Source organism: Squalius cephalus (assembly GCF_949319135.1).
Source record: "Squalius cephalus genome assembly, chromosome: 8".
NCBI classification, from domain to species: Eukaryota; Metazoa; Chordata; class Actinopteri; order Cypriniformes; family Leuciscidae; genus Squalius; species Squalius cephalus.
This window is the reverse complement of record NC_137129.1, coordinates 40448252-40474061: the sequence shown is the minus strand read 5'-3', so window position 1 is coordinate 40474061 and position 25810 is coordinate 40448252. Positions and strand designations below refer to the sequence as shown.

The following is a 25810-nucleotide window of genomic DNA, read 5'->3' as shown; positions in this document are numbered from 1 at the left end:
AATCGATATTAATCAACCTTTTACTAGCCAAGTTAAAATGACTTATTTTCTTTGTTACTTTCACTTAACTAGGTTAAGTAAAGTTTACTTAATTCCATATTCCATTAATTCCAAGTAAATTTAACTTAAAGATTTCTAATTAAAGCTACTGATAAATATGTTTAGGTTTTTATTTGGCAAATCTTTGTAAATTTACTAGCATTTTCTGAGTGGAAAAAGTTGCCTAGCTTTTTTCAAGTAAATCCTACTCCAAATTTTTTTCAGTGAAGGTCTAATTAGAAAACTTATGGAAGGTCGTTTAGGAAAGACATCAAAGTCATCAAAAGTGTTTTTCTTTATTTTTAATATGAAGTCTTCATACGATCATACATTTTTTTTCTATTTTTTAATAGCATGCAGATAATTATCAAAGCAGTAAGTATCTGTAAAACAATCAGTAATCTGACACAGTTTGACATTAATTTCTAAAAGACATCTGCATCCCAAAAAGCAAAGTGCATCCCGTAGGTTTAGCCATGTGACAGTCACAGACTGAGGGAGTTGATGATCAGATGAGCTTGAAGAGTTTGAGAAGCGCAGTGGAGGTGAGCGTGTAGATCATAAGTCCAGGCAGCCCCACCATCCCCACCGGTGAAGGAGATGCCGCAGTGCTGGTGGTGGCCTTGGTTGTGCTGGTTGCGCTGGTTGTGGGGTTGGCGGCATTGGTAAGACCATAGCTTGCAATCATTACAGCCACAAGCAGTAGTAGTACTTCAGTTTTGGAAGCCATATTCAGCTCACTATTTAGATGAGGCAAACAACGAAATAAAATAATATTCAACCTTAAAAAAAAAAATCATAATTATTTATTAATATTTTCTAACTAAGACACATCCCAAAATTGCCTGCATAATATGATCGCCTATAAAACATAACCTGTATAGGTGAAACTTGAAAAATTAGAATATCGTTCAAAAGTTCATTTATTTCAGTAATTCAACTTAAAAGGTGAAACTAATATATTATATATAGACTCATGCATGCAAAGTGAGATATTTCAAGCCTTTATTTGTTATAATTTTGATGATTATGGCTTACAGTTTATGAAAACCCCAAATTCAAAATCTCAGAAATTTTGAAAATGTTCATAAACTGTAAGCCATAATCATCAAAATTATAACAAATAAAGGCTTGAAATATCTCACTTTGCATGCATGAGTCTATATATAATATATTAGTTTCACCTGTATATAAAATAGTCATATTTACCGTTTGCCACGGATGATTGTTCTCTGTGTCTGTCGATTCTCTTGAAGGTTGTTAATGTGAATGCCAGAGTTGAGCTTAGGCTTTTATTTGAATATTTCCCCCTCGCTAGAGGCGGAGATGTGCTATTACTGCAGGATGGAAGGGAATGCATTTATTATGATTTCTTTGGTCAGTCTCTTCCTCGTAGGGATAGTCCACCCCAAAATGAAAAATCGGTTATCATTTACTCACTCTCATGTACCTCCAAAACTCTCTTCTGTGGAACACCAAAAATATATATTTTGGAGAACACTGGATCGCATTGAAACTGTATTGCAAAAAAATAAAAACACCTACAAAATTGAGAAACACTAGTGTTCCACAGCAGAAAGTAAGTAATAGAGAAAGAGATTCCTACTTGAATCTGGAGTTATTGAAATTTCAAGAACAGCAGTGTAGTTTTTATTTATATATTTAAACAATAGGACCTGATGTGAAGAAACAGTAATTTTCACATCGGTTTGGTTTTTCAACCAGCAATATAATACATACTGTATTTATTTTCTAGATATTCAGGGAAGTCTTTGACTTTGAGCAGGTGTTAAGTTTTACATAAGCTGGAAGAGGTTCTTTCTGTCCTTATTAGGTATTGGTTAATCATACTGTAGGTTGGCTACTAATCTGGACTATGTATGCCAGTGAAACTTGCAGGTAGGAAGAAAGTTCATATCATACCTGTAACATTTTTAAAACACAGCGTTTTATTGTTCTTTGGTTGTTCATTAATTCTGTTAAAACAACCGTGGGAATCTCTGTGAATGTTACAATGTAGCTATTTACTTGGATAATTTGTAACAATGGTGCTCATGAAATCTGTTACATCAATGATCTTAATCTTAATCTGAATCTGAACAGATTAAGATTAAGACAAAGAAAAGTGCTTTTGTCCTTTGAATAAGCCAAAGGAGATGGTGGGAAGGAAAAATCCCAAAGTAGAGGAGGAAGAACCAAGACTCGGGTGGGAAGGCCCTGCATATTTAAACAAACCGCTATGATTATGATGCGTTCACCAACTTTCACTAAGTTTATGATGCGTTCCGCCCACTGATAAAATAGCTAGCGCTATTCACCATGGAAACGGCAAGCAACATTAATGAGGACGACATCGTTGCTAACCTATTATTCACCCCGTTTTCAAGATGAACTTTTAAAGAAAAGCTGCAGTCAATCGGCAAAGGAATACCAACACCAGAGCTTAATCTTCTGCAGAAAGCCAAAGCTTTTTAAAGCATTTCAACCTCAGCAATTAGTGATACCCCTGGATGACAACATCAGTCAAGACCAGTTGATTAAATATAAATAATATTGAGAAAACACTAATTAAAAATTAAATGATTTCTGTAAATCCACACTGACGAAGGCAAAGAGCCGAAACGTTTGTTAACTTTATCTCCTGTTACAATAAAATATTTTAAGAGTGCAGATTTTGCATTTTTGTAAATCCAGTGATCAAATGCTGTGGGTCTCAGTTTTCAGTGATAGTCATGACTAGTGGCTGGACTGTGTGTGTAATTTCACAAACCTGGAAGATCTTGAACGTACAGTATATAAGCAGTAGGCTTTAGAAAATTAGAAAATTAAAAATATAACAAAGAAGTAGAATCAATGAATTATGAATACTTTACTGCCATTGTGAGGATAACATGTAATCAATAGAAAAGTAACTGTAGTCTGATAATGAGTATTTTAAAAGGTAATATAATCTAATTAAAATTTACAAGTAGGCCTACTTAATTTTTTTTTCTGCTTATGTAATTACCCAGCACTGACAGTATGCACATATGCTGGTGGTGACAAAAATGTGCTCGCACTGTACAGTATACACATGACATACACCCTCGTGTATGTGTCAAAACCAAAGTATATTTGGTTACTTTGTGGTGTCAAATTTCTGATAATCATTCATCCGTTTCCTCAACAACCGATCTGCATATGGTCTCTGTAGGCTACAATATTTGCAGCATTGTCTTTATTTGAGTTCATTAAAATTGGTCTGAATCTCATCATCTAGGGTCAAGTCCTCGTCTGGGTTTTAAAGGATCTGGGTTTTACAGATCTTGACATAAACTCGAAAACATTTCAATGGTTATCTCCCTCAAAACACACGCACACCAAAATGATGGTGCAGACAAACCCTGAAGATGCAGGAAAAAACGTCGGCAGTCTCTGCGCATTTGCATCATATAAGAACACCAAGACAGCTCGTTTCAGATCAAGTTTGCAGTCATTTTTCTGTCTCTCAGACTCCATTTGCCATAATATACAGTAGGCTACACTACAAGAGCACACTGCATGAGATACTATATCCCACAATGCAATATGCTCAACTTCACCATCCATCTCCAACTAATGAATCAAAGATTAGATCAGCTGTAGTGTTAAACATCTTTGTTGACTCATTATTTTTCAAAAGTAAGACATTTTTACACAAAATTTTAATCTGAATTGAATAAAAACAGCTAAATAACAATATCTGGCTGCCACACACTATAATAAGCTTGCAACATATTAAGTAAACAATATTTACAGCTACACGTGTATTTTTCCACATGTCATTCAAAAAACAGAACATATGGTGCATTCAAGTCCTCCTGGGAAGTTATTTACGAGGTGGGAAGTCGTGTTCAGGAGCGTTCAAGTCACTTTCATCGGCGTAAGATGGCGGTGTACCTTCTCTTAAATAACTACACAAAAATACAGCAAGGCTTAACTCTATTTCTAGAAAATTATGAACAAAGACAATCTTGCTTTTTTAGGTTTCAATTAATTTATGAAGCCACTGTAAACTTTACATTTACATTTATGCATTTGGCAGACGCTTTTATCCAAAGCGACTTACATTGTATTCCAAGGTACACATTTACATTCTTATCAGTTCTTGCTTTCCCTGGGAAAGCAACTTTATCGTTGCTTATTATATTGTTATACAATGGTATCATCTTTTGTAGCAAGCAATTAGCTTACTTCACTCACTACTTAATACTGGTATTCCGCCATTGTTTACTGACACGCCCCCAACTCGTAAACATCGGGGTTTGAAGAAAATCCCGAGCTTCCCACTCGATCTTTCCGACAAATGACAAAAATGGAGCTCATGCCAACCAATAGAATCGCGGATTACGAGTGACGCAATGCCACCCGGAAGACGATTAACAATGTGCTATTGTTTACGATTGTTTATCATAATGGGTTTTTTTTATGCAGTGCATGCAAATATATTTTATAGGGAAACGCTAATGTAAATGATCCGAAGAGATATAAATAAGCAGGGAGCGACACGTTTCTAACTTTAGAAAACGTACCTTCGTTGTTTACCTTGTTGCACCGCATGTTTATGTAAAATTGTTTTTAACCACGCTAATAAGACTTCTTAAATCCATGACAGATTTTGCAATGATTAACCTGAACTTTTGGACTCACTTTTGAGCTCATGACAGACTGACCCACATGTTTCCATGTCCACCCTCCTCATGGCGCTCGGGCTCGCCGGGTTTGTGCTCTGTTTGAGCGGACTGAACCTCATCCTCGCCGCGGATCATCCGTCCTATGTGGCGGCGGTGTACGAGCACCGAGTGCGGCTGAACCCGAACCCCAGAGTCCCGCTGGACCGGAGAGCCGCCCTGGAGCACATGAAGCAGAACCTGCGTGTGTTAGAAGAGCAGACAGTGCTGGCAGCACAGCAGGTACACTGACAGATGGTGTGTGTGAGAGCTTCAAACACTGATCAAATGACAACAATAAAAGGGAATGCAATAATAATTTGTACCCATTTAAACACGTACCATATGCAAACTATGCATAATATTAATGCCAGAAAATGTCACAACCTTTATAGTGATAAACATCTCTCAGTGCTTTGTAATTGTTTTGTCAAAAGGTTATTTCACAAACACTTTGCACATGAACACGCTTCTTTCTAAGATAAAACGACCCTTAAAATGGCATTGAACAAAATACATTTTTATATAAATGAATGAGATACTAGTTTGCCTAAAAGTAATGGGTGCTAATGTGAAAGGATTGCATTAAACCATAAAAATGCAAGTCATTTAACTGTGGATACACAGACATTCCTAAATGATGTCTACAGGACCCTTGACGTTTATATCATGTGTTAAACAGGGTGCCCAGATCATAGTGTTTCCAGAAGACGCCATCCATGGGTTCAACTTCACCAGAGCTTCTATCGCTGGTTATCTGGAGACCGTTCCCCACCCTCAGGAGGTCACATGGAGTCCATGTGCTGATCCACACAGATTTCCAGACACTGAGGTACAAAACTGATATTTACCACCCTTTTTAAGTATTATTTAGACATGATGAGTGCCAGTTTTAGAGCCACTTTTTTCACAGTTTCTAACAAGTTATGTTTCTTTCTCAGGTCCTCCAAAGCCTCAGCTGTATGGCTCATAAGAACCGACTCTTCGTGGTGGCCAACATGCCGTCCCGTCAGAGCTGTAACCGAACCGCCGACCCTCGCTGTCCTGCAGACGGCCAGTACCAGTTCAACACAAACGTGGTGTTCAGTGACCAGGGCGTCATCGTGGCCCGATATCACAAATATAACTTGTACTTTGAGGCGGCGTTTGACGCTCCACCGGAGTGCGAGTATGTCACTTTCACCACACCGTTTGCAGGCCTATTCGGGGTGTTTACGTGCTTCGACATTCTGTTCCGTGACCCGGCGTTGACTCTAGTAAAGGACATGGGTGTCCGGCAGATCGTGTATCCCACCGCGTGGATGAACCAGCTCCCCCTGCTGGCCGCCATACAGTTTCAGCGCTCGTTCTCGCACGCGACGGGCGTCACGCTGCTGGCCGCCAACATCCGAGCCGCTCAGTATGGCATAACCGGCAGCGGCATCTTCACGCCATGGGATTCACTCATTCATCATGATATGAAGGGGGATTCTGGGAAATTGCTGGTGCGTAGAGTGCCAGTTTTGGATCCAGCTTTTATTGGGGATGCAGCATGGCCTACACTGATGCCATTTTCTGGGTATCCAAAAGAGAAACTGAGGTCAGAAGAACCAGAAAAGATGCATGTTTGGCCTACAAGTAGCTTTGAACCAGATGATGGTGTAAAATACTGCCAAAAGGACTCTGAATGTGCACAAGAAGCCACATCTACAACCTTTACCTCCATCATGATGTATGATAATTTCACTTTGGTCCCTTTGCGAGGCAGTAAAGGGAACATTAGCATTTGTAGTGGCTCTGTCTGCTGCCACCTGCTGTTCCGGAGGTCCGACACGCATGAGTTTTACGCTCTGGGCGTCTTCAACGAGAAACCGAACACGCTCGTACACCGGTGGACTTCAGGCTGACGGGGATCTTTACGACTCGACATGTGTTCCCTGGAATTCTGGGTAATGGGATGACTCTGGATGTTCCGGATCATTCTGGTTGGGAGAGAGGAAACCGCTTTTACATGAGCCGGACGGGAATGAGCGCTGGACTCGTAACAGCTGTGCTGTATGGGAGACACTATGAGAAGGACAATGATTACAGTTTTTTACGATTGCTATGACAGATTTTTCAATACTTTTAACAATTTTCCAAAACTCTTAACGCACCAACACACCTAAAACACACAATTGGCAAAACGGTTAATTTCATGCTCAAAATCACACATTAGAAACTAAACTGCAAAACTAATTTTCAAAATACAATAATACACCAACACAATACACCATGTCTACCAAAACATTAACACGTGTTCTCTTCCACCAGGAACATTTAGTCAATCATAGCACAATGTCATAAAAAACACTATCATCAGATGGAATTACAGAAACTGCATTATTTTATATGTGTCAGGTCTGCCCTTATACAACAGACATATTATTCTATAGGTATATTATACTATATCTATTATATCTATAGATAATGTATTGATCATAGATTGTGTTTTGCACTGCAGTTTCTTTTGAAGTCTCTCTACATTTTTGTTTTGTTTGTAATGTAAATGCATTTTGTTGTTGTTTTTTTGCAGCAGAAATTCAATACAACAAAATAAATGACCCTTCTTAGAGTAGCTTTATGGAATGTATGGTTTATGAAAAAAGAAGACAGAGACAGAATTGCTGCAGTAACGGCTTTATTTGCAACAGGACATTTTTGCAAGATAACAAAAATATGCAATATAGCTGCCATTTACAGTATTACTGTATGTGAAAATACAAAATATACAAACAGAAAAGGCCATCTTCTAATCTGCCCAGTCTTCTGCATTTTTCCACATGTTCTCATCCACATCACACCTGATATCTTCCCTTGCAAGGTATCTTGGGAAGAATCTTTTACAGTAACATGCCTTATCCACCCCTGGCAGTGTTCAGCTGTGATGTCTTGGTATACAGCATCTTTTGCATACAGGAGGGACATTTGGTCCTGTGGACTTTGGTCAAAAACCTTTCATCTCCAGGCTGAGAAAACTCCTCAATGGGGTTGAGGAAAGGGAAGTAAGGGGCAAGGAAAATGGACATCATCCTCTGATGGGCGTCAAACCAGGCTGTGACTATAGACGGGAATGGTGGAATGCCACATTGTCCCATATTTGCATAACTTCAATCAGCTGTTTCTCACTAGCAATGGAATAATGTGAAAATACAAAATATACGAACAGAAAAAGCACCAGAAGAATTAAAAAAAAAAAAAAAAAAAAAAAAGATCTTCTAATTATTTGCATAATTCAATCAGCTGTTTCTCAGTAAGAATAGAATAAAATACAGGGGATATATTTGTGTTTCAATTCACAATATAAGCAGCGGTTTACCTTGACTTTAGCCTGTAAGGTTAGGTTTAGAACATGGTGTTATCTGTTCTGACATACAGTGTTAAAGCATTGGTAAATTTGGCAGTAAAAATCCATTGTTTTGGTCTTGTTTGAGCTTGTGTGTAAGAGAAGTTCAAGCATTTTAAATTTGTGTTAATTGTATGCATTTTGTGTTAAAGCAACAAGAAATGTGTTAATAGTATAGCTTACACAGATGGATGTAGTGCTAACTGTGTTAAGAGTTTTGGAAAATTGTTAAAAGTATTGAAAAATCTGTCATAGCAATCGTAAAAAACTGTAAAACTTTCATAGGACACTAATTATAGTGCACTTCAAATAACATGAATTAGATTGAACTGCATTTCTTCACCCAAAAATGAAAATGAAAAATTCTGTCATAACTTTTTAATAAAACCTCATTGCAAGCCTTTTTTTCCTGTCAAACACTGTTTTTAAGATTATTTATGCTCTTGTATCACCTTATTTTGCAACGTGGAAGTACGTTATATTCTATGAATGCGCGAGACTGATTCATTAGCCGCTATAGGTGAATAACTAAAAGAACAGCAACGTGCAGTAAATGGTAAAACTATTTGTACTACAAACCAGTGTGTTTATAATTATGACAAAACATTAAAATAATATGATAATAAATACCAGTTTGCAATATCAAGCAGCATAAGCTGTTTTGTAGTTTAAAATAACTGGAAGCTGAGGACAATTATTTTTTTATAGAAATAGTCTTATGCTATATTTCAAGTTATCTTAAGTCATACAATTGCTTTATGTGAGAAATGGCTTTTCAAACAAGAACAAATGTAGGGCGGGGCTTGATTTTGTCCACCGGGAAATTATTAGATGGTTGTGGTTTGCTATTGGTTGATCTCATGTGAGTGACAGGTTGGTCCGCCCCCGTCATCAGAGAAGAGAAGAGATGCTGCGAGAGGGAGGATAAAGTGATTTTGATTAAAGATCACGACAGGCACATGAATTAATAAAATGATGTGCACGGATAAATAACAGCTTATAACAGTGAAAGAGACACTCAATTATCGACTGGTGTTTTCCTACAAAAATAAATCTTTCTGGGCATTAAGGTTTTACAAAACATTTAAATGGTACAATTTACAGTATTTACAAAATACACTTCAATAATAGATAATACGGAACATTAAACGGGGTGAAAAATATACCTGAAACAAAGAAAACTAATATATAAATATTAAAATAGATAATGCAGAACATTAAATGAGGTAAAATGATTTCTGACAATAAATATATTATACGCAAATATTAAATAGAGTTAGGAAACAATAAATTAATAGATTCAAAAACTATTGGATTATTGGATTGTAAAAATCCAACTGGATTCGGCCGAAATGAGCTTTTTCCGCAGGGGGGCTGGGCGATCCCTTAGAGATAGGGTGAGAAGCTCAGTCACTCGGGAGGAGCTCAGAGTAGAGCCGCTGCTCCTCCACATCGAGAGGGGTCAGCTGAGGTGGCTCGGGCATCTTTTCCGGATGCCTCCTGGACGCCTTCCCGGGAAGGTGTTCCGGGCATGTCCCACCAGGAGGAGGCCCCGGGGAAGACTTAGGACACGCTGGAGGGACTATGTCTCCCGGCTGGCCTGGGAACGCCTCGGTGCCCCCCCGGAAGAGCTGGAGGAAGTGTCTAGGGAGAGGGAAGTCTGGGCATCCCTGCTTAGACTGCTTCCCCCGCGACCTGGTCCCGGATAAGCGGAAGAAGATGGATGGATGGATGGATGGATGGATGGCAAATTGCTCTCTGAAAATACTGTTATACCACATGCCTCTAACTAGCAATTAGAAGGAGCAAATCATGGTTCATTACTGTGACATACAAATGGAGGTCAGGTCAGTTGCAAATGTCACAGGCCGGGGGTGTGCTGGCGCAGAGCCGGACAACCAACACCCCCGAACTACCACACCACCCTGAGGAGCTACCCCGCTGGACAGAAGAAGTCAGACGACAGGAGATACAATTTAAACTTTTATTTATTAAAGGAATGTCTCTTTTAAAATCAAGCAGTCTCTTCCTTTGTCTCTCCAACACACATTGGCTCTGTATTTCTTATCCACGGGACTGAATTACCGCAGGAGATAGACTCAGTTCAGCAGCTCTGATGTGCTTCAGCACAGACGGAGGACCGACGAGGATGCCAACATTAACTCTGTATGTTGTACTCACAGGACTGGATGACAGCAGGAGATAGACTCGGTTCAGCAGCTCTGATGTGCTTCAGCACAGACGGAGGACAGACGAGGATGTCAACATTAACTCTGTATTTTGTACTCACAGGACTGGATTACAGCAGGAGATGGACTCAGTTCAGCAGCTCTGATGTGCTTCAGCACAGACGGAGGACAGACGAGGATGTCAACATTAACTCTGTATTTTGTACTCACAGGACTGGATGACAACAGGAGATAGACTCAGTTCAGCAGCTCTGATGTGCTTCAGCACAGACGGAGGACAGACGAGGATGTCAACATTGACTCTGTATTTTGTACTCACAGGACTGGATTACAGCAGGAGATGGACTCAGTTCAGCAGCTCTGATGTGCTTCAGCACAGACGGAGGACAGACGAGGATGTCAACATTAACTCTGTATTTTGTACTCACAGGACTGGATTACAGCAGGAGATGGACTCAGTTCAGCAGCTCTGATGTGCTTCAGTACAGACGGAGGACAGACGAGGATGTCAACATTAACTCTGTATTTTGTACTCACAGGACTGGATTACAGCAGGAGATAGACTCAGTTCAGCAGCTCTGATGGGGGAGGACAGACGAGGATGTCAACGTTGACTCTGTATTTCTTACTCACAGGAAAAACTGGATTCAATGAGCCGGCGCAGTTACATAAAGGGTGTTTATCCACTCGGTCGCCCGAACAATCCGCGGAAGTCCCACACTCGTGTGTACACTACAAAACTCTCAACTCCACACGTGAAAATATCAACTCAGCACTGCAAATCATTCCAAACCTTGCAATGGATAAGGCAGTGTTCGGGCTCAGATGGACACCTCGATGAATGGAATCTTCATGCGCTGGCATAACACAGGAATCTATTGCACCATCATCTCCACATCACTTATCTTCCCAGCAAAACACCCCCACCTCGGGGTTCAATCAGGCCGGATAACCACCTCCCGGGTAACAAACAGAGTACAAGAATCCTTAGGCAATATGGGGATATAATCGTTCCTCATATAATATTCATGCCAAAGAAAGTTAGCCACTTAGCTGAAAGAATCCTGATTCCTCAGTCCTCCGTCCTTCTCTCGCGTCTTTACTGTGTCTCCCGCTGTTTCTTCCTCCTTCCCTCGCTGCTCCCCTCTCTCCAATGTCAGCGTCTTTTATGCTTCTCGCGCCCCAATCACCGTTTGGGATTTTTCCCTCGCACGTGCCGGTGATTTCGCCCGATCAAGTCTCGCTGCATTTCCCCCCTGTTCGTGAGTCACCGGAACCAGCCCGGTGTTGCACCGGAAGTGTTCCTCCATAGCAACAACTCCCGTGCAGAAAGGTTCCGGCCCTGGTCACCCCGTGACATCCTCCCCCACCAATGAGTTCTAGTACCTAGAACTCCTGACCGGAGGTCCACTCACCGTATCTCGCAGGTGGTTGCCCCCGGTTGTCTCGCTGCGAGCGTCGGGGTGGGGATGGTAGAGGCTCCCCTGTTGCCACAGATTCCAGTCCCTCTGGGACCACTGCCCATCCCACCACCGTTGGTTCCAAGGTCCTAGGGGCTGTTGGAGCCTCCCCCGCAGGCCTCGAATAATTAGGGCAGGGCCGAAGCAGGTTACGGTGCAACACCCGTTCTGGGCCCGACCTCCCTTCAGGGCGAATGGTATACACCGGTAAGTCAGGGTCTCTCTGTCGTTCCACCACGTAAGGCATAACCTCCCACCGATCACTCAACTTGCCTTTTCCTTGACGCCGACTATCCCGAACCAGTACCCGCTCTCCGGGCAGCAAAGGGGCTTCACGGGCTGTTCGGTCGTACAATCGCTTGTTTTTCTCTGCAGCTCCGTTTATTCGGTCCGTGACCCTCCCATAGGCGAAATGGAGCTGTTGATGGTGCCGATTCACCCATTCAGTGGTGTTCGGGGCCCCTGCCGCTGAAGCAGTCCCCCAGAGTAGGTCGACAGGTATGTGTCTCCCAAACATCAGAAAGGACGGCGCAAAGCCTGTGGTACTATGTATGCTGTTGTTGTATGCTTGCACCAAAGAGGGGAGGCAATCCACCCACGAACTCTGCTGGTCCGCATCAAGAGTCCCCAATAGGTTTAGCAAGGTCTAATTAAACCTCTCACACCCCCCATTCCCTTGGGGGTGATACGGGGTAGTATGAGTCTTACGGCACCCGTAGAGCTGGCACAGTTCTGCGATAACCCTTGACTCAAAGTTTGGACCTTGGTCGGAATGGAGGATCTCTGGGCATCCGAAAGGCTGGAACACGGTCTTCCAGAGGGCCATAGTGGTGGTAGTCGCCGTCTGGTCGAGAGTGGGAACAGCCCAAGAATACTTAGTAAACAAGTCTGTTGCCACTAAGATGTTTTGAAAGCGGTCCGCTGGTCGACCCAATGTCAGGAAGTCCACTCCCACAATATGTAGAGGGGCCCGTGGCCGCATCGGGACTAATGGAGCTCTCACCTCCTTCCGGGTCTTAAAAAGCAAACAACGGGGGCAATCTTGAATAAAGGCTCCAACCGTCGCCTCCATCCTGGGCCAAAAGAAGTGCCTCCTCAACAAGGACAATGTCCTCACTTGGCCTTGATGCCCTATCTGGGTATGGTAAGCGTGCAATAATGGCTGGACCTGGTCTTCAGGCACCACCACCGGGTACACGATTTCTCGGGTCGCTGGGTCCTGAACAGACCGGCAAATCACTCCTTCCTTCAGGCGAAGCCTCTCCCAATGCCCCAGGAGTCGTTTCACCGTGGCAGTCTGCGCCTGTCGTTCTGCGGCGGGAGGCAAGGAGCCCTTCTCCAAGTAGGGCCGCAGCGTCGCCAGATCTCCATCCCTTCCCTGTAGCTCTCTCCACCGCCTAGGATCCCATCCCCAACTAGCGGGGACATCAACCACACAGGTTCCTGGGGCCTCTACTACCCCCACCAAAAGTTCCCCCTCTGACTCATTAGGACGGGTTAAAGCCGGGTCACTCGTGCCGGTGACTGGGAGCCTGGAGAGCACGTCCGCGTTCGTATGTTCCCGACCAGGCCGATACTGCAACTGGTAGTCATAATTGGCCAATTGGGCCACCCAATGCTGTTCGACCGCCCCCAACTTAGCCGTGTGTAAGTGCACCAGGGGGTTGTTGTCGGTCACCACCAACACCTTAGCCCCCCACAGGTAGTCCTTGAATTTTTCGCTCATTGCCCACTTCATTGCCAAAAGCTCGATCTTAAAAGAGCTGTAGTTCGAATCGTTCCGCTCTGCTGGATGGAGGCTTCGGCTCGCGTAAGCGATCACTCTTTCCACTCCCTGCTGCCGCTGTGCCAGCACTGCTCCCAACCCCAAATTACTTGCATCAGTGTAAAGGATGAACGGTTGAGAAAAGTCAGCATAGGCGAGGATCGGGGCCTGCAACAACTCCTGCTTAAGGCTCTGGAAAGCTGCCTCACATGCTGAACTCCAAGTCACCGCGGGAGACCCCCGGCCCCGTGGGCGTGCAGTGCCCACAAGCAATTGGTTTAGGGGCTTGGCGATTTTTGAAAAGTTTTTAATAAAGCATCGGTAGTACCCCACAAAGCCCAGGAAAGATCGCACCTGTCGAACAGTTTTAGGGGGCTCCCACCCTTGCACAGCCGACACCTTTTCTGGATCTGGGGAGACCCCCGCAGCGCTGACACAATGACCCAGGAACTTCACTTCCCTCCGGAATAGTTGGCACTTATCCGGCCGTAACTTCAGCCCGTACCTTTCCATCACTTGGAACAGTGGCTCAAGGTGGAGTAAATGAGCTGCAAAGTCCGGGGAGAAGACAATAACGTCATCCAAGTATACCAGCGTGGAGTCGACCAGTTGTCCTCCCAGGCACCGCTGCATGAGCCGCTGGAAGGTTGCAGGAGTGTTGCAGAGTCCGAACGGCATCCTATCCCATTCGAAGAGGCCGAAGGGGGTGGTAAAAGCGGTCTTCTCTCTGTCTCCCTCTTCTACCTGGACCTGCCAGTACCCACTGGCTAAGTCCAGCGTGGAGTACCAGGCGGCCTGGGTTAAGCTCGTGAGAGAGTCCTCAATTCGTGGTAGTGGGAAGGCGTCCTTCTTAGTCACATTGTTCAGCTTCCGATAGTCGACGCAGAACCTCCAAGCTCCACTCTTCTTCTGCACTAAGACAATAGGGGCCGCCCAGGGACTACTGCTCTCACGGACAATGCCTCCCTCCAGCATCCCCCGCAATAGGGCACGAACCTCTGAGTAAAGTGTCGGTGGTACTGGACGATACCGCTCCCGACTTGGGGCTGCGTCCCCCGTGGGGATCTGGTGTCTCACAATGCTAGTACAGCCGTAATCCTCTTCATGGGTGGAAAACACATGCCGCCACTTGCTCAAAAGGTCCTGGAGCTGACGCCGCTGGTCCTCCTCTAGTCCTTCTCCCCATAGGGACTCCCTTGCCAGATGGTCTGGCATTCCGCCTTCAACCGGGTCTGTTCGCTGATCCTCTTGCGCAATAACCACTTCGACCACCGCAGCATCCACTCGGCTGAAACACACATCTCTGCTTTCTCGCACTTGCTGAGGATCCACTGATATCACCCGGACCAGTTGCTGATGACGATGAAGGCTAACCGGGTATGGACTGGTATTCCGCACTCTCACAGACACCCGCCCTCGGCGGACTACAGCAAGCCCCCGGGCAACCTCAACCGCCCGACAATCCCAGTGTGGCTCCACAAGAACCCAGTCGTCTGGTCTATCCGAGCGGGCCGGCAACCGGGCCCAAATAATGGCCTCACTCCTCGCCGGAACAGAAAGGGCATACCTGCAGGCCACCCGACCAACATCTTCCCGGTCCCACTTTGCTCTGGCAGTATGGATCCTACGGCAGTCTGTAATTATGCGTTCCCACTCTCGCTCCTCTGTGGAAGGGGGTCTTAGGGTGGGCCGACTCCGGAACAGCTCTTCCCAACATTCTGAGATAACATTCATGCCCAAAAGGGCTCGGTGGGCCCCCAGACACTGGTCTCGGACAATGACAACGCCTTTTTGTTGGACACCGACCCCCTGGATATGAAAGTCTGCTACTACGTATCCAATGTAAGGGATATCGAGCCCGTTCGCCCCCCGAAGAATGAGCCAGGGCGCTTCGGTCCCCTGGCCTCGGCATCCATCAAAGAGTTCCTTAGACAGGCTTTCCGAGAACAAAGTGACTTGAGAGCCAGTATCGACCAAGCATTGGAGCCTCTTACCATTGACTTGGATTTCGACTGTAGGACAACGTCCGACCAGTTGGTCTCTGGGAGCAGGCAAGGAGGGGGGGGTCAATCGAAGGGGTCCCGACCACTTGACCCACAGTGGCCGGTAAACCTAAAAACCCCCTTGCGAACCACGCCGTGGGCCACACTGACGACTCATGTGTCCCGACTCCCCGCAGTGGTTACAGATTGGCTGCCCCTGATCATCCCACTGGAACCTGGCCTGACCCGGCCGCCCAGGGCGGCGCCCCATCTCCCGACTCCCATCAGAATAGGACCGCTCTCGGGGCGGAGGCATTCCACCAGACCGGCCCCGGCAGAGTTCATCCAAAAGGGTCTTAGAGAGCTCAGCCATCTGCTCTTTGACGTCTTTCATGAGCTCTGCACGTAGCTCCTGCTTCCAGTCGACTGGTACTGTAGCCGCGGGGGTACAGGTTCCACTGGCGGCCATGCAAGCGGGCGGGTCGGTGGTCTCGGTATGGTCGACCTCCTGGGCCAAGGCCTCTCGTCGGAGAGCCTCAAAGGACAATGTGGGGTCCTGGCGGAGTTTTAAACGTAGGCTCTGGCGGATTGGTCCATCGCCCCAAGAGGAATTGATCCCGCAACAGGGTAGCTTCGTCCCCCAGACCGTGATCGCTTCGTTCTTTCAGGCGAGTGTACTGTTCTCGGAGTCGTAAAGAGTATGCACGGAGGTTCTGCCGGGGACCTTGCCGGAAGTTGAAAAACTGGGCCCGGAGAGCAGCCACCGGGGTGGCATCACCATACAATTCAGTAAGGAAGTCGAAGACGGCCTTTGCATTTGCTCGTGCAGCCCTGGGAGCGGCTTGGACCTCCCTCTTGGCCTCCCCCTCAAGGGACCCCAGTACAAATTGCAACTTCTGCTGTTCACTCATCCCTTGTAAGCCGGCCAAGTATTCAGTCTGGGTTTTCCACTCATGTAGACTCAGCTCTGATCCGGGCCCTCCGAACCTTTGCGCCCAAGGTGCTCCCATAAAGACCGGCATAACTTGGGGTCTAGCAGCTGGTGCCTCTTCGTCCTCCATCTCCCGGAATACGGGTGCTCAACTCAGGGTGGAACCCTGCCGACTACGGCAAATGTCACAGGCCGGGGGTGTGCTGGCGCAGAGCCGGACAACCAACACCCCCGAACTTCCACACCACCCTGAGGAGCTACCCCGCTGGACAGAAGAAGTCAGACGACAGGAGATACAATTTAAACTTTTATTTATTAAAGGAATGTCTCTTTTAAAATCAAGCAGTCTCTTCCTTTGTCTCTCCAACACACATTGGCTCTGTATTTCTTATCCACGGGACTGAATTACCGCAGGAGATAGACTCGGTTCAGCAGCTCTGATGTGCTTCAGCACAGACGGAGGACAGACGAGGATGCCAACATTAACTCTGTATGTTGTACTCACAGGACTGGATGACAGCAGGAGATAGACTCGGTTCAGCAGCTCTGATGTGCTTCAGCACAGACGGAGGACAGACGAGGATGTCAACATTAACTCTGTATTTTGTACTCACAGGACTGGATGACAGCAGGAGATAGACTCAGTTCAGCAGCTCTGATGTGCTTCAGCACAGACGGAGGACAGACGAGGATGTCAACATTAACTCTGTATTTTGTACTCACAGGACTGGATGACAGCAGGAGATAGACTCAGTTCAGCAGCTCTGATGTGCTTCAGCACAGACGGAGGACAGACGAGGATATCAACATTAACTCTGTATTTTGTACTCACAGGACTGAATGACAGCAGGAGATAGACTCAGTTCAGCAGCTCTGATGTGCTTCAGCACAGACGGAGGACAGACGAGGATGTCAACATTAACTCTGTATTTTGTACTCACAGGACTGGATTACAGCAGGAGATGGACTCAGTTCAGCAGCTCTGATGTGCTTCAGCACAGACGGAGGACAGACGAGGATGTCAACGTTGACTCTGTATTTCTTACTCACAGGAAAACCTGGATTCCATGAGCCGGCGCAGTTACATAAAGAGTGTTTATCCACTCGGTCGCCCGAACAATCCGCGGAAGTCCCACACTCGTGTGTACACTACAAAACTCTCAACTCCACACGTGAAAATATCAACTCAGCACTGCAAATCATTCCAAACCTTGCAATGGATAAGGCAGTGTTCGGGCTCAGATGGACACCTCGATGAATGGAATCTTCATGCGCTGGCATAACACAGGAATCTATTGCACCATCATCTCCACATCACTTATCTTCCCAGCAAAACACCCCCACCTCGGGGTTCAATCAGGCCGGATAACCAACTCCCGGGTAACAAACAGAGTACAAGAATCCTTAGGCAATATGGGGTTATAATCGTTCCTCATATAATATTCATGCCAAAGAAAGTTAGCCACTTAGCTGAAAGAATCCTGCTTCCTCAGTCCTCCGTCCTTCTCTCGCGTCTTTACTGTGTCTCCCGCTGTTTCTTCCTCCTTCCCTCGCTGCTCCCCTCTCTCCAATGTCAGCGTCTTTTATGCTTCTCGCGCCCCAATCACCGTTTGGGATTTTTCCCTCGCACGTGCCGGTGATTTCGCCCGATCAACTCTCGCTGCATTTCCGCCCTGTTCGTGAGTCACCGGAACCGGCCCGGTGTTGCACCAGAAGTGTTCCTCCATAGCAACAACTCCCGTGCAGAAAGGTTCTGGCCCTGGTCACCCCGTGACACAAGTACACAAGGACTGTCTGATTCCCAGGGTTTTTTAGTAACTAGAGAGAAATGTCATGTAGATTTTCTGATGCAAAACTACTGTATTTTTCAATAAAATCACAGGGGATCGCTGACAACTGTGTGTGATGTTTCCGTGTGTGTGTTTGTGTGGTTGAGAGAGCGCAAGAAAGAAAGCACGATTTCCATAGATAACAAATGGTAATTTACTAGGGAAAACAAGGAAAGTTTTTTGTTTTTTTTAAAATATTTGTTTGTTGTAATCAAACGTTTAACCTGGACCTCATATCAGTGGGCTACAGACCATTTGACAAGATGACCCAACCAAAAACATTCAAGAGATTGTGATTTTAATCAAATTAGCAGCCCTAATTAAATTTTTTTTAAAAACCATCTGTCATTAATATTAATCAAACATTCAACTAAAAAGAATCATTCTGTGCTCTTGACTTAATCATTTCTGTATAGCTTTAATAATAATCAATATATATTTATTTCTTAGTGATGAATATGCAGTTTTTAATTTGATATTTAATTAGTTTAATCAATTTCTGTAGTAATCTTCTGTTATATCCATAGCTGAAATACGTATACTTACGTCCTATTATTTGTAAGTTTCTTGTAGTAAGTTTCTATGTAGTTTCTTTCTTCTTATTTTAGTAGCCTACTGATTGTTTAATTGTCTTCAATGAGCTTTGGGATCTTTTTACTTATATTATATTATTCAATAATTTACCTATATGTAAATGCCCATTCTTAACCATTCTGCTGGTGGAAGGTCATTTAGGTAAGACATCAAAGTCATCAAAAGTGTTTTTCTTTATTCTTAATATGAAGTCTTCATACGATCATACATTTTTTTTTCTATATTTTAATAACATGCAGATAATTATCAAAGCAGTAAGTATCTGTAAAACATTCATCAATCTGACATTAATTTGACATTAATTTCTAAAAGACATCTGCATCCCAAAAAGCAAAGTGCATCCCGTAGGTTTAGCCGTGTGACAGTCACAGACTGAGGGAGTTGATGATCAGATGAGCTGGAAGAGTTTGAGAAGCGCAGTGGAGGTGAGCGTGTAGATCAGAAGTCCAGGCAGCCCCACCATCCCCACCGGTGAAAGAGATGCCGCAGTGCTGGTGGTGGCCTTGGTGGCGGTGGTTGTGCTGGTTATGCTGGTTATGCTGGTTGCGCTGGTTATGCTGGTTGCGCTGGTTGTGCTGGTTGCGCTGGTTGCGTTGGTTGTGCTGGCTGTGCTGCTTGTGTCGGCGGCATTGGTAAGACCATAGCTTGCAATCATTACAGCCACTAGCAGGAGTAGTACTTCAGTTTTGGAAGCCATATTCAGCTCACTATTTAGATGAGGCAAACAACGAAATAAAATAATAATATTCAACCTTTTAAAATCATACTATTTATTAATATTTTCGAACTAAGACACATCCAAAAATTGCCTGCATCTAATATGATCGCCTATAAAACATAACCTGTATACAGGTGAAACTCGAAAGTTCATTTATTTCAGTAATTCAAATTAAAAGGTGAAACTAATATATTATATATAGACAAGATATTTCAAGCCTTTATTTGTTATAATTTTGATGATTATGGCTTACAGTTTATGAAAACCCCAAATTCAAAATCTCAGAAATTTTGAAAATGTTCATAAGCTGTAAGCCATAATCATCAAAATTATAATAAAAAATGCTTGAAATATATCACTTTGCATGTAATTTTCTATATATTACTTTCACCTTTTAAGTTGAATTACTGAAATAAATTAACTTTTGCACAATATTCTAATTTTTCGAGTTTCACCTGTATATAAAATAGTCATATTTACCGTTTGCCACGGATGATTGTTCTCTGTGTCTGTTAATTCTCTTGAAAGATGTCAATGTGAATGCCAGAGTTGAACTTATAGGCTTTTATTTGAATATTTCCCCCTCGCTAGAGGCGGAGATGTGCTATTACTGCAGGATGGAATGGAATGCATTTATTATGATTTCTTTGGTCAGTCTCTTCCTCTTAGAGATAGTCCACCCCAAAATGAAAAAAAAAAAAAACGGTTATCATTTACTCACTCTCATGTTCCTCCAAAACTCTCTTCTGTGGAACACCAAAAATATATATTTTGGAGAACACTGGATCGCATTGACTTTCACTGTATTGACTTTCAGTTTCTCACTGAAATTGAGAAACACTAGTGTTCCACAGCAGAAAGTAAGTCATAGAGAAAGAGATTCCTACTTGAATCTGGAGTTATTGAAATTTCAAAAACAGCAGTGTAGTTTTTAATAATATATTCAAACAATAGGACCTAATGTGAAGAAACGGTCATTTTCACATCAGTTTGGTTTTTCAACCAGCAATATAATACATACTGTATTTATTTTCTAGATATTCAGCACTACACTGTCTCTTCACATTTGCATCACATTAGAAGACCCAGACAGCTCGTTTCAGATCAAGTTTGCAGTCATTTTTCTGTCTGACAGACTCCATTTGCCATAATGTACAGTAGGCTATAACAAGAGCACACTGCATGAGATACTAGGCCTATATCCCACAATGCAATATGCTCAACTTTGCCATCCATCTCCATCTAATGAATCAGAGATTAGATCAGCTGTAGTGTTAAACATCTTTGTTGACTCATTATTTTCCAAAAGTAAGACATTTTTACACAAAATTTTAATCTGAATTGAATAAAAACAGCTAAATAACAATATCTGACTGCCACACACTGTAATAAGCTTGCAACATATTAAGTAAACAATATTTACAGCTACAAGTGTATTTTTCTACATGCCATTCAAAAAACATTACATATGGTGCATTCAAGTCCTCCTGGGAAGTTATTTACGAGGTGGGAAGTCGTGTTTAGGTCACTTTCGTCGGAGTAAGATGGCAGTGTACCTTCTCTTAAATAACTACACAAAAATACAGCAAGCTTAACTCTATTTCTAGAAAATGAAGAACAAAGACTGTGCATATCTTGTTTTTTTAGGTTTTAATTAATTTATGAAGCCACTGTAAACTTTATCGTTGCTTATTATATTGCTATTACAATGCTATCATCTTTTGTAGCAAGCAATTAGCTTACTTCACTCACTACTAAATACTGGTATTCCGCCATTGTTTACTGACACGCCCCCAACTCGTAAACATCGGGGTTTGAGGAAAATCCCGAGCTTCCCACTCGATCTTTCCGACAAATGACAAAAATGGAGCTCACGTCAACCAATAGAATCGCGGATTACGAGTGACGTAATGCCACCCGGAAGACGATTAACAACAATGTGCTGTAGCCTGTTTATTATAGAAAAAAAAAAAAAAAAAAATGGAAGTGCATGCAAATATATTTTTATACGGAAAAGCTAATGTAAATGATCCGAAGGGATATAAATAAGCAGGGAGCGACACGTTTCTTTAGAAAACGTTCCTTCGTTGTTTACCTTGTTGCACCGCATGTTTATGTACAATTTTTACATAAACGCTAATAAGACTTCTTAAATCCATGACAGGTTTAGCAATGATTAACCTGAACTTTTGGACTCACTTTTGAGCTCATGACAGACTGACCCACATGTTTCCATGTCCACCCTCCTCATGGCACTCGGGCTCGCCGGGTTTGTGCTCTGTTTGAGCGGACTGAACCTCATCCTCGCCGCGGATCATCCGTCCTATGTGGCGGCGGTGTACGAGCACCGAGTGCGGCTGAACCCGAACCCCAGAGTCCCGCTGGACCGGAGAGCCGCCCTGGAGCACATGAAGCAGAACCTGCGTGTGTTTGAAGAGCAGACAGTGCTGGCAGCACAGCAGGTACACTGACAGATGGTGTGTGTGAGAGCTTCAAACACTGATCAAATGACAACAATAAAGGGAATGCAATAATAATTTGTACCCATTTAAACACGTACCATATGCAAACTATGCATAATATTAATGCCAGAAAATGTCACAACCTCTATAGTGATAAACATCTCTTAGTGCTTTGTAATTGTTTTGTCAAAAGGTTATTTCACAAACACTTTGCACATGAACACGCTTCTTTCTAAGATAAAACGACCCTTAAAATGGCATTGAACAAAATACATTTTTAAATGAATGAGATACTAGTTTGCCTAAAAGTAATGGGTGCTAATGTGAAAGGATTGCATTAAACCATAAAAATGCAAGTAATTTAACTGTGGATACACAGACATTCCTAAATGATGTCTACAAGACCCTTAACGTTTATATATCATGTATTAAACAGGGTGCCCAGATCATAGTGTTTCCAGAAGACGCCATCCATGGGTTCAACTTCACCAGAGCTTCTATCGCTGGTTATCTGGAGACCGTTCCCGACCCTCAGGAGGTCACATGGAGTCCATGTGCTGATCCACACAGATTTCCAGACACTGAGGTACAAAACTGATATTTACCATCCTTTTTAAGTATTATTTAGACATGATGAGTGCCAGTTTTAGAGCCACTTTTTTCACAGTTTCTAACCAGTTATGTTTCTTTCTCAGGTCCTCCAAAGCCTCAGCTGTATGGCTCATAAGAACCGTCTCTTCGTGGTGGCCAACATGCCGTCCCGTCAGAGCTGTAACCGAACCGCCGACCCTCGCTGTCCTGCGGACGGCCAGTACCAGTTCAACACAAACGTGGTGTTCAGTGACCACGGCGTCATCGTGGCCCGATATCACAAATATAACTTGTACTTTGAGGCGGCGTTTGACACTCCACCGGAGTGCGAGTATGTCACTTTCACCACACCGTTTGCAGGCCTATTCGGGGTGTTTACGTGCTTCGACATTCTGTTCCGTGACCCGGCGTTGACTCTAGTAAAGGACATGGGCGTCCGGCAGATCGTGTATCCCACCGCGTGGATGAACCAGCTCCCCCTGCTGGCCGCCATACAGTTTCAGCGCTCGTTCTCGCACGCGACGGGCGTCACGCTGCTGGCCGCCAACATCCGAGCCGCTCAGCATGGCATAACCGGCAGCGGCATCTTCACGCCATGGGATTCGCTCATTCATCATGATATGAAGGGGGATTCTGGGAAATTGCTGGTGCGTAGAGTGCCAGTTTTGGATCCAGCTTTTATTGGGGACGCAGCATGGCCTACACTGATGCCATTTTCTGGGTATCCAAAAGAGAAACTGAGGTCAGAAGAACCAGAAAAGATGCATGTTTGGCCTACAAGTAGCTTTGAACCAGATGATGGTGTAAAATACTGCCAAAAGGACTCTGAATGTGCACAAGAAGCTACATCTACAACCTTTACCTCCATCATGATGTATGATAATTTCACTTTGGTCCCTTTGCGAGGCAGTAAAGGGAACATTAGCATTTGTAGTGGCTCTGTCTGCTGCCACCTGCTGTTCCGGAGGTCCGACACGCATGAGTTTTACGCTCTGGGCGTCTTCAACGGCCTCCATGTGGTGCACGGGACGTATTACCTGGAGGTTTGCGCTCTGGTGAAGTGCACAGGTGAACATCACAGCAGCTGCGGAGGAGAAACCGAACACGCTCGCACACCGGTGGACTTCAGGCTGACGGGGACCTTTGCGACTCGACATGTGTTCCCTGGAATTCTGGGTAATGGGATGACTCTGTATATTCCGGATCATTCTGGTTGGGAGAGAGGAAACCGCTTTTACATGAGCCGGACGGGAATGAGCGCTGGACTCGTAACAGCTGTGCTGTATGGGAGACACTATGAGAAGGACAATGATTAAAACTTTCATAGGACACTAATTATAGTGCACTTCAAATAACATGAATTAGATTGAACTGCATTTCTTCACCCAAAAATGAAAATGAAAAATTCTGTCATAACTTTTTAATAAAACCTCATTCCAAGCTTATATCATTTTTTTTCCTGTCAAAAACTGTTTTTAAAGGGGTGGTTGATTATGATTTCACTTTTCTAGCTTTAGTTAGTGTGTAATGTTGCTGTTTGAGCATAAACAACATCTGCAAAGTTACGATGCTCAAAGTTCAAAGCAAAGGGAGATATTTGCTTTTAAAGAAATCGCTTTTTAAGGACTACAACAAACGGCTGGTAGAGACTACACCACATTCCTCCCGGGTTAGTGACATCACTAACTCTAATATTTACATAAACCCCGCCCCCGGGAATGCGATTTATATATTATCATGACAGAATTTGCTAATCAATGACTAGAAGATAGTTAACTCTACATCAGCTACATAAATTTAAACATAAACAAAAAAAGTTTTTGAAATTTTCAGGACACAAGCTGTTGTAGCTCCGCCCCCCGTGCTGGGAGCAGCAGCTCATTTGCATTTAAAGGGACAGACACAAAAACGGTGTGTTTTTGCTCACCCTTAAAAAGTGACAATTTTAACATGCTATATAAAAATATCTGTGGGGTATTTTGAGCTAAAATTTCACATACACACTCTGGGGACATCAGAGACTTATTTTACATCTTGTGAAAAGAGCAATACACCACCCCTTTAAGAATATTTATGCTCTTCTTCCACATTATAAATAAGGTGATACAACTTGTAACGTGGAAGTACGTCATATTCTATGAATGCGCGAGACTGATTCATTAGCCGCTATAGGTGAATAACTTAAAAGAATAACAACGAGCAGTAAATGGTAAATCTATTTGTACTACAAACCAGTGTGTTTATAATTATGACAAAACATTCAAATAGTGTGATGATAAAAACCAGTTTGCAATATCAAGCAGCATAAGCCGTTTTGTAGTTTAAAATAACTGGACGCTGAGGACACCGAAATAAAGAATTATGTTTTATAGAAATAGTCTTATGCTATATTTCAAGTTATCTTAAGTCATACAATTGCTTTATGTGAGAAACAGATCCAAATTAAATGGCTGAAAATCTTCCTCTTTGCCACACATCAGGGTGAGTAAATGATTAGAAAGCTTTAATTTTTGAGTTGAATTAACTGTTAAAGCTGAAGACTAGCAGTGATTAAAGTCGGCATGAAATCGAAGTTGGGAAGTCAAGTCTTTTTTCCCTATTGTGCCGTATATCCAAGTGAAACGGCTTTTCAAACAAGAACAAATGTAGGGCGGGGCTTGATTTTGTCCACGGGAAATTATTGGATGGTTGTGGTTTGCTATTGGTTGATCTCATGTGAGTGACAGGTTGCCCCGCCCCCGTCATCAGAGAAGAGAAGAGATGCTGCAAGAGGGAGGGGAAGTTATTTTGATTCAAGATTATGGGTGCACATGAATTTATAAAATGATGTGCACATATAAATACCAGCTTATAACAGTGAAAGAGACACTCAATTATCGACTGGTGTTTTCCTACAAAAATAAATCTTTCTGGGCATTAAGGTTTTACAAAACATTTAAATGGTACAATTTACAGTATTTACAAACTATACTTCAATAATAGATAATACGGAACATTAAACGGGGTGAAAAATATACCTGAAACAAAGAAAACTAATATATAAATATTAAATTAAAAATAAAAATTAAAAAGATTTCTGACAATAAATATATTATACGCAAACATTAAATAGAATTAGGAAACAAATGAATAGATTCAAAAACTATTGGATTGGATAAATAAAATGTTTTCTTGTATGCAGACTAATTTATGTTCTGA

General features: G+C 43.3%; 1 protein-coding gene, 2 long non-coding RNA genes and 1 pseudogene across 4 annotated transcripts; 2 read left to right on the top strand and 2 right to left on the bottom strand.

The window, feature by feature from the left end:
* Positions 1–743: 743 nt before the first annotated feature.
* Positions 744–1386, bottom strand: LOC307163634. Its single transcript, XR_013822118.1, has 2 exons — positions 1249–1386; positions 744–779 (listed from the first exon to the last, which is right to left on the bottom strand). It is a non-coding gene; the product is annotated as an uncharacterized lncRNA (long non-coding RNA).
* A 3151-nt stretch (positions 1387–4537) lies between these two features.
* Positions 4538–6816, top strand: LOC307163341 (biotinidase-like; annotated as a pseudogene). The gene is made up of 3 exons (XR_013824079.1): positions 4538–4970; positions 5410–5559; positions 5669–6816. The product of XR_013824079.1 is annotated as a biotinidase-like (transcript).
* A 12649-nt stretch (positions 6817–19465) lies between these two features.
* LOC307163635 lies at positions 19466–20112 on the bottom strand. The gene is made up of 2 exons (XR_013822119.1): positions 20040–20112; positions 19466–19548 (listed from the first exon to the last, which is right to left on the bottom strand). It is a non-coding gene; the product is annotated as an uncharacterized lncRNA (long non-coding RNA).
* Positions 20113–21452: 1340 nt separating this feature from the next.
* Positions 21453–24056, top strand: LOC307163633 (biotinidase-like). The gene is made up of 3 exons (XM_079879760.1): positions 21453–22021; positions 22458–22607; positions 22717–24056. The coding sequence occupies exons 1-3, from the start codon at positions 21794–21796 to the stop codon at positions 23926–23928; spliced, it is 1590 nt and encodes a 529-aa protein (XP_079735886.1). The 5' UTR covers positions 21453–21793; the 3' UTR covers positions 23929–24056.
* The last annotated feature ends 1754 nt before the right edge of the window (positions 24057–25810 follow it).